Genomic DNA, 12,404 nt, shown 5'->3' with positions numbered 1-12,404 from the left:
AAGGTATAGGGACCTTGTTGTCCCCTAAAGGTGGCAGAGACGAAGTCGGTCATCCTTTATCTATCAGTATACATATATATACATACATATATATTTACAAAACAAAGAAACTTATTGAGAACCACCAACAGTTGGAACTATTCATAAAGCTTTATGCATTAACAATCAACATCAGTGGGTGGCAGAGACGTAGGTTGGCCACTATTAATTTTTATGGTCGTTTATTGATAGTTCTAACTTGGGTCTAATAGGCACCAATACTTAATTGTGTTAGGTTTCTTTGAGACCTTTTTTAAGGAAAAGGGTTGTTGGGTCCAACATCTAGTGATTGATATAAGTCATTTACACAACTTGTTATAGATCATGTTCTGTTCATCATAAGAGCTACTTATTAAGCTTATAGATTGGTTGGGATGTTTGTTTTGTTCTTCTTTCCCATGATTGAATAGTCACCAATTTAGATTCATATTCATCTCAATATTGTTCCACATATAATTGGTGGCCGACCATTTGAATTGACTTAACTATTGATATACGTTTACAAATTACTAAACAACATGGATCTTACTAAGCTACTGCAAGGCTTATCAGCAGATAGGGACAATTTAGAGATTTTTGGTTTCAAACAACCTAATCTTACCAACTCTATCTTATAAAAGGATGATCCACAATACCTTTGTGGTTTACTATTCCAAAAGTTGACAAAAAACATGAGGACACTTAGGGCCAACATTTGGCACCTTAAACTATTCAAAGCTTATAAGCTTAAGGACATTACACCATGAGGAGTATGAGTTAGGATCCAACCTTTGGTGGGCCTGATAGATGACCAACTTTCTCAGGACTGCGCTCAAGCACAACATAAAGCATCCATGCTTTTTGTGGATATTCTGATTAAATACTATGAAAGGATGACTGATAAATGCACAGGGGAAGTTACCATAAGTTGTGAAGATGCTAGGGTATATGAGACAGAAGCTTTTTTAATAGCTACTTAAGCAACTTGGCCAAAGACCTATCAATATTGGAGGAACAGCTTGTTAAGAAGAAAACACAAAAATTTCAAAGAGATACTATAGATTATGAAAAGGGAAAACCCTTTGTCATGCAAAAAAGTATGTGTTTTTCAGATTCTGGATTCAAAATAACTAATAGAAAGAAGAGACCTAGATCAATACTTAGAAAAACAGCACAGACCCATAGTGGCATTTCTGAGGATGACTCATCCTCTGTCACAGTCTTGGACTCTCTTTCTACCCAAGAATCTCCAGTGGCCAAAAGGAAGCCTTATGCAGACCCTTTAGGCACAAAAAAACGTAGTGGGAGGAGGAAACATCGAAAAAACATACAATATTCAACAACTACTAGACAAGATTATATCCCATTGAATAATGTGCATAATATTTCTTCATACCAATTGTCTGACGTACAAATTAAACTACTGAACAAGGGTCTCAGCTTTGTGCCGACTTTTGTGGTGCTTGAATATACTTCGTTTAATGAAGTTAATGACTTTTGTAGATTATTAAATGTGAAAATATTTTTTTCAGATACACAAAATACTCAAAGATCTACTGGTTTCCATTTTAGGAAATCCAGTTTTGAGCCTCCCATGGACAAGCACGTTGCAGTTTTTAAGGAGTGTGCATTAAAAGATCTTCATTTCTCTCATGAACACCAGTTGGTCAAACACAACCTGTCCAAAGCAGAACAACAAGCATTACAGGATCTTAGTAAGAACCATGACCTGGTTATTCTGCCTGCAGACAAGGGAGGTGGTATTGTGGTTATGGATTGGAATATGTACCAGGCAGAGGCTGAAAAACAATTGTCTGATGCCCGATTTTACATATATATGGTAGTGGATCCAACTCCCAATTTCAAAAAAGAAATTGATTCTTTTCTAGACCTAGCAACTGAGGAAGGCATAATTAGTCCAAAAACCTGTAGACAACTTAAGATATCAGATCCCGTACCCCAGTATCTATATCTGCTGCCAAAGATACACACACATCCAACTAGTCCTCCAGGACGGCCAATAGTATCTGGAAGGGGATCGTTAACTGAACCCTTATCAATCTTCCTAATGGAATTCCTGCAACCTCTGCTATCCATGGTTAGGTCTAGAATAAAAGACACTACACAGTTTCTCAACATTATTCAAGATACACAACTGGAACCGGTTTGGTACTTGTGCACACTTGACGTCACCTCCCTATATACTAGCACACCACACTGGGCAGGTTTACAGGCTATTCAGTTATGGCTTGAAAAATCACAACTATACACTCCTGGGTTTAACACACTTCTACTATGTTTAACTGAACACTGTTGTTGAAAAATGTTTTTTTTATTTCCATGGGAGATCATACTAGCAGGTTTGTGGTACGGCGATGGGAGCGTCCTTTGCCCCCATCTACGCCGATCTGTTTATGGGCTTTTTGGAGGAACAGCTAATATATGATGCTAGTCACAATTTATTTTTGGACCAGCTAGACATTTGAAGATGATATTTGGATGATTGTTGGATGGTGTGGCAGGGGGATGAGCAATATGTAGATGAATTTATACAGTATCTTAATGAGAACAAGTGGGGTATTCAATTTACACTTCATATTGACTACCAACAAATAACATTTCTGGATGTGATCATAACTAGACAGGAGGATCATACACTGGAAACACTAGTACAGAGAAAATTTCCAGAATACAATAGCCTGCTGCATGCTTCCAGCCATCACCCTCGTCCCATCATCAACAATATTCCGAAGTCCCAATATTTACATATCAAATTCATATGTTCCTCCGAACAAACTCTTACAGCCTGCCAAAAGGATCTAACAGATTTCTCATGAGAGGATGCCATGAGGACTGAATCACTCGGACACAACATTGGGTTGACAAATTAGATAGATGTCAATTATTACAGTATAAAGATAGAACCATTCAGGTGGATACACATACCCCACAACCCATTAGGTTAGTTACTACTTTTGGGAGCAATACCTACAGATTTAAAAATATCATTTAATAACCATTGAGATATTTTGTTAGCCCATGATAATTTGGGCGAATTGCTCAATTCTAGATGTTTATTCTCTTACCGTAGAGGGAGAACAATCAACTCATATCTAACGCACTATAAACATTACATTTTACCCATTAGTCAACAGAGAACCCTATTTGGAAATATATTATTAGGATGTGTTGCTTGTGGTCATTGTAGTGCGTGCACACATGTATCTCAAACCAAGGAATTTACTAGCAGCAAAACATAAAAAATTTATGACATAAGATGTTTTGGAAATTGCAGTAGCGACTGGATTGTTTATTTGGCCACCTGCTTTTGTTCTTCACTTTATGTTGGACAAACGTCGAGACCCTTCAGACATAGAATCAGTGAACATTTAAGTGAAATAAGAAACAAAGGGGTTTCTAATGCCCTTTATAAATACACTTTAACACACAAAACTGCTAAATTCACCTTTACTACAATAGATAAAATACAAAGGAACAGGTCATGTATAGCTGGATGGCATACCATACTAAACCAGAAGGAATCTTCTTGGATTATCAGGCTAGGGGCTTTATTTAAGCCGGGCTTGAATGAATTAAGCAAATTCTGGTTTGAACCAATTGTTGGATGTGTTTAATTAATTATGCCTTTGCTGGCACACACACACACACACACACATATATATATATATATATATATATATATATATATATATATATATATACAAGCAGTAACCTGTGTTTGCCTTAAGAATACTTTTTGATGCACTGAAGAAGGCAAAAATTTTCTAGCCGAAACCGGTTTGCTTTTATTTTTGCATCAGTGGGGTTTGCCACAATAAATTCCAAAGATTTTTCATCTTCCCTTTGTGCTGGATTCTTTTTTGGATTTACTAGTATATTCTTGAACACCATTGAACCAAATGAGTCTCTTCCCCTGCAGACCAAATCTAATACGTAACAGGTGATGAAGGTGTGTGGAGTAGCCCAAGTTGCTGTTGCAAATGTATTATCCATTGAAGCTGAAGACTGGAAACTGCGGAAGTAGCCACAGCTTTTGAAAAATGAGCTTTCATAGAATCAGACAAATCAATTTTGTTTCTGTGGTAGACAAATGAAATACAATATTTGAGCCATCTGGCTAAGGTAACCTTGTTTACTTGTCTACCAAGTCTTGTACTTGAGAAGGAAACAAGAAGTTAATCAGATTTCTTTACGTCTTATGTTCTATGTAAATGAAAACATAACTGTCTGTGAACATCTAATAAATATAGACAGTATACACTTTATTTGACAAGCTGAGAAAGAAAACTGGCAAACTGATGGTCTGACTTATACTGGTATCTGCAATCACCTTAGGTAGAAAGGATGTATTTGTTCTTAAGGAGACTATCTTTATGGAAAATGAGTTAAGGTTTGCATTTTTGAAATTCTTCTAGCAGAAGCAATAACCACTAAAAAATAATGTTTTGCAATATAAAAATGTTTAACTCACAGTCAGTAGGTGGTTGGAAGGGTGATCATACAAAAGTCTCTAAGACCAAATTGAGATCCCAAGGTGGGATATGATCCTTATAAGGATGTTTCAATAACAGAGTTCCTTTTAGAAAAGTCCTGCAAACTGCGAGAAAACAAGGAACATTCCTCAAAAAACATTATGAAAGTTGGAAATGGCTGCTAACTGGACTTCAACAGTTGAAGGAAAAACTCCTGTATTAAAAAGTAAAGCTAAAAGATCTAGAATTCTGTCCATAGGAGCCGTAAAGGAATCAATAACCCCTTTCTCATGCCCAAAAGGTGAATTTCTTCCATTTGCTAGTGTAGAGTTTACGGGTGAATGGCTTATGGGAAGCTAACAGAATATAACTTAGTGGGGAAGAAAGATTTGTTCACCTGGTAATTAATGAAACTGGAAGAACCAAGCTGTCAGGCTGAAGTTCAGAATGTTCGGGTGAGTCAAACCATCCAGATGGGACAGAAGATCTGGAGCTGGGTCCAGAGTCCATGGTTTTCATACCAGATAAGACCAAAGAAAGGGGAATCATATCTGTAAAGGCCAAAAAGGAGCACTAAAGATTACTTTATTCTTCAACCAGACTGATTTCTGTAAGAAATTTGGAATTAATATCTGTAGAGGCCAATAAGGAGCAACGGAGATTACTTTGTTTTAAACCGGATTGCTTTCTGTAAGAAAATTAAGGGAATTGGAGGAAAAGCATCTAGAAGTCCCAGGGGCCAAATGTGTATAAGGGCATCCCTCGGTGGCTCCCCCAAAGGGGGGACCAGGGCAAAGTAGTTGCTGCATTTTTTGTTCATTGGTGAGGCAAAGAAGTCACAGGAAGGCTGGCACCCTTGATGAAAAAATCCTTTTCGTCACATTGGGATTGAGAAGCCACTCGTGAGGTAGAAGAATCGACCTGCTCAGTTTGTCTGTTATCACACTGGAGCTCCCCGGTAAATGCGCTGCTATCAGGAACTGGTTGGAAAAAATCACCCACTGCCACAGTCTGAGTGCTTCCTGTCAAAGGGGGTAAGACTTGGTTCCTCGTTAGCTGACATACCAAACCACTGACATACTGTTTGTTTGAATCGCCAGTGTTCTCAAAGGGAGAGTAGTCTCAAAAGCCTGCAACACTAAAAGCACTGCTCTCCTCGGTAAAACACTGATATGCAAACTGCCTCTATAGGGGACCATGTGTCTTCTAATGTCTAGCCCAGATAATATCCCCCCACCCCATATGCATATGGGGAAGCATACGTGGTCACTAAGGTCTTGGGCTGCAGTGGGACAAAGGGACGGCCAAGAAGAACCTCTTCCAAGTACAATCACCAAGCTAGATCCTTTCTGCAAAGATTGGTGATTAAAAACTGATCTGACATACGCTGATAAAATATTGACCACTGAGATGTAAGCAGGCATTGAAGAATTCTCACATGATACCTTGTCAAGGGGACTAGTGTAATCGCTGCAGACATTGAACCTAGGGCTTGTAAAACTAGATGGGCCGATATTTCCTTGTTGTGTTGTATCCTTTGAACTTGTTCTCTGATTTTTTGTAGCCTCGCAGGAGGGAGGGAATCTACGAAAGTTTTCGTACTGAGCATGTTCCTATGAACTCTAAACCTTGAGTTGGAGGTCAGTTGTGATTTTTTGCAATTTACAATTATTCCTACGTTTGTACAACTTTGGGGAACATAGTCTCTTGCTTTTATTAACAGATGCCTGGTCATAGCAGTAAAGAGCCAAGCGTCCCGGTATGGAAACACCCGGAATCCTTGCAGTCTCAAGTTAGCTGCTACTTCTGTCACGCATGCGATGATCAGCTTGGAGGCTTTGCTGAGGCCTAAGGACAGAACTCTGAACTGGTAAAAATTGGCTTCTAGCTGAAAGCAGAGGAAACATCTGGAGTATTTGTTAATTTAATATGATAATAGGCTTCCTGAAGGTCTATGGAGCACATCCAACCATATTTTTCCAAGAAAGGAAGAATGGGCTGAACCATGATAATCCGGAATTCCATTTGACGAACTGATATGCTCAGAAAGCTGAGATCCAAAACTGGTCCCCAGTACCCTGTCTTTTTGGCATTAAAAGAATCTTGAGTAAGTTCCGGATTCTCTCTGGTCTGGTGGGACTTCTTGGATAATTCTTCTGTTTTTTTTTTTGGGGGGGGGGGTTGGCAGTTTTAGTATTTGCGTAACTGTTGGTTCTCTCTGATTGGGTGGAACATTAGGGATTTTCTTGTGTACTGGGAGATAGGAAAGGGATATGGTATAACCTCTGGATATAATCTTCTGCACCCAAGAATCTGTAATTACTTCTAGCCAGGTGTGTAGGTGCAAGAGTAAGCGCTCCCAACTACTTCCAGAGGAAGATAAGCAGGCTTCCTTCCAAGAGCACTGATGCAGCTTACCAAAGAAGAATCCCTGAAGCCCTGGTTCTGCGGGCCTCCTCTGCCGCATGGATGGTGTCTTCCATTGAGGTGTCCCCCTCTGCCCCTAGGAAAAATGTTTCCACATGTCTTAGTAAAGTCCTTTGGATTTTGAACCACATTTTTCCAGTGCCCCTCTGATTCCTGGAAAGGATCTTTGGGGGGAGGGTGGAAAAACGTACATCCACAGCAGAAAGGGTCTTAACATCTTCCTCACACCTGGATAATGTTTCTCGACCTTTTGGGCCAAAAGGAGACAAGTCATCAAAAATAGCGTTGATGAGTGAAGACGTAAATGCCTCTGCAAAATGACACAGATGCATCCAGGCATGTCTTCTAATGGCAATTCCTGAACCTGCCACTCTAGTGGTCCCTTCTGCTGCATGTGCAGTGTGCCTCATAGACAAGTTGGACTCAGACTGCAGGGTAGGTAACTGGGGAGCAACATTTTCTTGTACATCCAAAGCGAAAGCTCCCACAATGGTATTGGATACCTCCTTAACCAGATCCCCTTGATGACTGACAAAATGTGCCAAGAAATTCTAGTATCTTAAGGCAAAGGTCGATGAAGCTGAAGCTGCTTTCCAAACCTATCCAGTACCCGAGACTCTCTGTTAGACGGATGGATTGAGGAACTTTCTGCTAGTTCTTTTTTTGTGGTGGCTGCAACAACCATGGCATACACAGCCTAAACCTTGGCTAGAACTGTTTACTCTTGGGGGGAGAAAATAATTTGTCAGGTCTCCTGGAAATGGACTCGAAGGTATCTGGAGCTTTCCACACCCACTGAGAGATCAACTGAATGAGCTCCTCAGCGAGCAGTCACCCAAGAGGTAGATGGGCGAGTGCCAGAAGCCTGCAGGTTTACTGAATCCTCCTTCATCTAAGCCAGTATCCTGCAGTCTGAGCACTCTCTTTCCCCGTGCAGATGCTGGAAAAAATCTGAGCTTGAGGGTAGGGTGTTATGATTTCCGAAGGAGGAGGAGCCAACTGGCTGGCTGCAGAAGACAGGGCTCTCTTCATAGTCTCTAAAGCTACCCCCCCCCCCACCCAAGGGAAGGGACAGCGGAACCAAGAAGGAAAACCTCAAAACTGTAGTCACTTCCAACTCCGAGGTGCCGAGGCAGAAGTTGGAGCTGAACTAATGTGTGCCGATGCTCCGAGGTGCAGAGACTGTTCCGAGAAAGTAGGAGTTGGCGCCTGCTCCTCAGAGTCAACAGCACAGATTCGGCCCCGAGAGGTCTCTGAATCCGAACTAGCCGAAGTGCTCAGAGTAATCACCAATTCTGGAGGTAATGGCATATCTGAAGTCGATGCAGTCAGCACTGGGAGGTTCGGAGCTGAAAACGCAAAGGCTCAGATGGAGCAGACTGTCCTTCCTGAAATGGTTGATCAGAGGGAGGGCTCCATTCTGATAGGTCTGTTTGTCCTGTATTTGTTTCGGTACCGAAGGTCTCAGTGCCGAAGATGCAGGTTTCAATAAAGCTATCAGCTCCATAGATCCTGTCAAAACTGAAGCAATATGCTTGGAAGCAGTTAGTTCAGAGGAGCTTAAATGAACCAAAGCTTTGTTCCTGTTAGCAGATGGTGCCGAGGAAGAAGGTGGCACCAAACTGCTTCACTTCTTAGATTTTCTGATGAAACAGAAGGAAGATGAAGAAAAGTTTTACTTTTCTCCCTATTAGCACCAGAAACTGCCTCCATGAAGGCAGAAAGTAACATTCCTCTCAAAAATAAATTATACTTACTTTCAACTATTGCCTGGAGACTAAATCTATAAGAAAGGAAGCAGTCTTCTTGTAAGAATACCAGGGTCAGACAGAAAATATACACAGAAAGCCCGTCAGAGGCAAAAATCTTCTGGCCGCATTTCTGGAACCTTGAAAACCAGAAGGGCCCTTAGATTTGTCAGCCATAATTTTAAAGAAATTGGAAACTTACTTCAAGGGAGTAAAACACACCCACTCACACACTCAGACAAAATAGTGAGGGAATACAGCAAGTTTTTATTTTTTGAGAAAGGAAGGTTATAGATAGATAATGTAACAAATAACTGACATCTCAAGAGCTCTAGTGAACGTGTCTGTTTCTGGAAGCGGCAAACAAGATCTGAGGTAACTAGGAGAGAGGTATTGTGGGTAGGACTTAAGCTCCTGAGTTTTTGGTCATCGTGAGCTTTAGTAATGGCCGATTTGGTTTCAATATTCAGAACCAAACTCATTGATCAAGAATAAATGAAGATTGCCAACATCAGATCACGTATCTATCTTTCCAGCATGTTTTGTTTGTGTCAAAGACCAGGTTTAGATCCCTAGACCAAGTGGCCTTCATGCAGTTCATCTTGCGAATGTGTAACAGTTCCATCAGGGCTGGATTTGAGAGTGCCTTGTTGCTTAGGCATACATCACCTGACCTAGTATGAAACAGAGTAAACGGATAGGGCTTTTGCTCCATCCTACATTGGACATGTTTACACCGAGTATTTTTTTTTTTTTTTTGTAAGGAAACTTTGAGGCCACTCCAGCTGTTGCAAATGCCTGGTCAAGTACATGCCAAAATGTGCACTGTAATTGATCACTGGTCTGATGAGGGATTAGTACAGTGGGACTATAACTTCCTTGGATCTGGATGCCATGCCTTTACTTATAAGCTGTGCCACATAGAAGAACATCCTCACCACTGTGGACACAGTCAAAGTTCAGGCTACAATCCGTCTTATGAAATAACTTGTGAATTATAATCCACCATCTTTTTTTCCTCAAAGCATCACTGATTTCTGGAAATCAGCATAAAATTTACAGCCAAAATCTTAAAACGTCCATGAAAATCAATGACAGACGAGATGGAATCTGCATGCCCTGTTGTGTATGTGGGGGCTCTGGCAAATCATGATAGCTTCAGCGCCTGTGTTTTGAACTTCTCGGGTTTGTAGCACACCAAACATCCATATAATTTCTTAATTATTTATGCCACAGGAGTAATATGGCTCCCTGTGTTAACATGGTGAGCAATGTTCTTCTGATAAGCACTCCTACCTAAGCCAACAAGTAAGAATTTACTGTACTGTGTTCTTACCCGTTACTCATAAAGTGGATAAATATGGTCTCCTGAACCATTTCGCTTAAGCAGATAAAGTGAGTAAATAAGTATTTTGTTTGGATTAAGTGTCGGGTTGGCCACGACGGAAATTGCACTGATACATACAAACAGGGTTCATCTAGGGTTGCCACCTGTCCCACTTTGCGAGGGACAGTCCCTCTTTGGGGAGTTGCGTCCTGCAAAAAAAGTTGTAAAAATGGCAAATATCCTGAGATTTTAGGACAAAATAATTTCCTATATTTTATGTAATAGTTGCAAAAAACATTTATTCTGTATCTGAAACACCTAAGTGTTATAAGAAACTCAATAAGCAACTAAAATGCTACAAGAATAAGCTTTTATTTACGCAAAAAGTGAAGTTCTGTCCTTTGTACTGGCCGTGTGTATGCTTCGGCCTGCAAAATCTGATGTTTGTACCAAAAAATTTCCCACTTTGGGCATTTGAAAAGGTGGCAACCCTAGGTTCATCTCTCAACGTCTACTGAAAAGCAACCCTGAACAGAACTGCAACTGAACAGGCGCTGTCAGGCTTCTCAAAAAATAAATAACTAAAATAAACAAACGAGACGCCCCAGTAACTCGGCACGCAGTCATTTCAGACTAGATAGTATCTCTTTCTCTACTACAGTTTTATTACTAAGGTGTACAGTGCCTCAGGTAAATGAACATGATAAAAGTAGGCTTGACTCCTAGGCATTCTACATGCCTCCCGTAAAGAGAAGTGTACTCTGTGCATGTCAAACGACCAACTGCTGTAACGTGACGTGAAAGACAAGTGTCACCCATTTCCAAGAACGCATGTGAATTGGCTCTTCGAGAGCTTATTTTTCTTTATTGTTCTAATTAAATATGGCGTCCGCAGCATGCTCTTCTCTTCGCTACCGTAACAGGAATGTCTTCAAAAATGTACATTGTGTACTGATGTGCAAGGTATTCTGCCTAGCCCATGTTTTAAACGGCGCTGGTATTTCCAAACGGTGCCCCAACAAACTGAAAATAAGAACCACCTCCACCGCTGCCCGCTCCACAACTAATGTTTCCAAATGTGCATACTTGTTTCTAAACAAGTGGCGTTACTGTACGCATTTATAGTCCAGGCATTAGTGTAGTCCGTTATAGACGTATTTAGACATCTATATACAACGCTGTTCCATACAGACAGTCCGCTGACACTTGGTATGCCCGACTTCCCCATCTTTAACAGTTCACATGCTTCAGTACTTTGTGAGCGGCTGCACTGTCACTCCCCCAATTTATCAAATTACTCATGACATACACGTTGGACACCGACAACATCGAAACCATCAAAGCTTTTTTCCCGCTGTAATAATAACTTACCTTCCATTTATATGCACCATTTGTCCCCCGTTTGCCAAAGCAGTTACCATTTCACATCCGTGCAGTTTTGCCTATAGTCGTTCAACTTCTGACTTAATTTTAAACGGCGCGACTTTGCTTCTGGTGCATCATCCGAGGATCCTCCTACTCCTCACTCCCATGGACCCGCAACACTGTACGGTTACTATACAAACACTCAGCGCTGGTTGGCGTGTATCTACAAGGTCTTGTGCTGTTCGGAATTTAGTTACTTGTCGCCACACCCCACTACCTGCAGCAAGTCAGCAACTAGTGGGGAGCTGAATCTGTACCCAAATGGCTTATACTGGCAGACAGTGAAGTGGTTAAGCACTTTACTACTAATAATTTTCGGAAGGGCTATCGTCTCACTTTTGGGGTTGTTTTGTTAATTGTTTGTAACTATTTCCAAAAACGGTTTAACATATTCCTTTCAAAATGTTACTTGGATGATTTATGGTTATTTATACAAAGACCTTCGTTCAAGCTCAAAGCTTCAAAGGGAAGGAAGGCTGAAGCGACTGCATCTTGTAATTCACTGTCCAAAATTCGTATTTATGTATTTTAAGCAGCGCTTTAAAATACCCCCTGTATATGTATAAATTGCTTTATTTCACAATAACACTATAGTCACATTTTCATAGCTGTTATATTTAGGGTTGCTACCTTTTGAAATGCCCAAAGTGGGACATTTTTCGTAAACGTGAGATTTTGCAGGACAAAATATACTCAATGCCAGTGCAAAGGATAGAACTTCACATTTTAGCCAAAATAAAAGCTTATGTTTGTATCATTTCAGTGCTTATGCTGTTTTGTATAACATTTATGTGTTTCAGATACAAAATAACTGTTTTATGCAGCTGTTAAAGAAAACTTAAGAAATGAATTTTGTCTTAAAATCTCAGGACTTTTTCCATTTTTTAGGTTTTTTCGCAGGACATAACTGCCAAAGTGGGACTGTCCCTAGCAAAGAGGGACAGGTGGTAACTACTCTATCATACC

General features: G+C 40.4%; 1 protein-coding gene across 2 annotated transcripts in view; it reads right to left on the bottom strand.

Annotated features, from left to right (window-relative positions):
• Window positions 1-11,606, bottom strand: part of LOC122801015 (NACHT, LRR and PYD domains-containing protein 1a-like) — a 1,015,111-nt gene extending 1,003,505 nt beyond the window's left edge. The window contains exons 1-2 of one of the 2 annotated variants that reach the window (XM_044070467.1): window positions 11,385-11,606; window positions 7,859-7,861 (exon numbers count right to left, since the gene is read on the bottom strand). In XM_044070467.1, coding sequence (XP_043926402.1) covers window positions 7,859-7,861; window positions 11,385-11,434 — 53 coding nt within the window. In that variant the 5' untranslated portion in view covers window positions 11,435-11,606. The remainder of the gene's footprint in view (window positions 1-7,858; window positions 7,862-11,384) is intronic. The other variant, XM_044070468.1, reaches the window with a different exon arrangement.
• Window positions 11,607-12,404: the final 798 nt, after the last annotated feature.

Source organism: Protopterus annectens, chromosome 4.part1 (assembly GCF_019279795.1).
Source record: "Protopterus annectens isolate FY-2018-M chromosome 4.part1, PAN1.0, whole genome shotgun sequence".
In the NCBI taxonomy this organism is placed as follows: Eukaryota; Metazoa; Chordata; order Ceratodontiformes; family Protopteridae; genus Protopterus; species Protopterus annectens.
The sequence above is the reverse complement of the archived record's forward strand: the minus strand, read 5'-3'. Positions and strand labels throughout refer to the sequence as shown.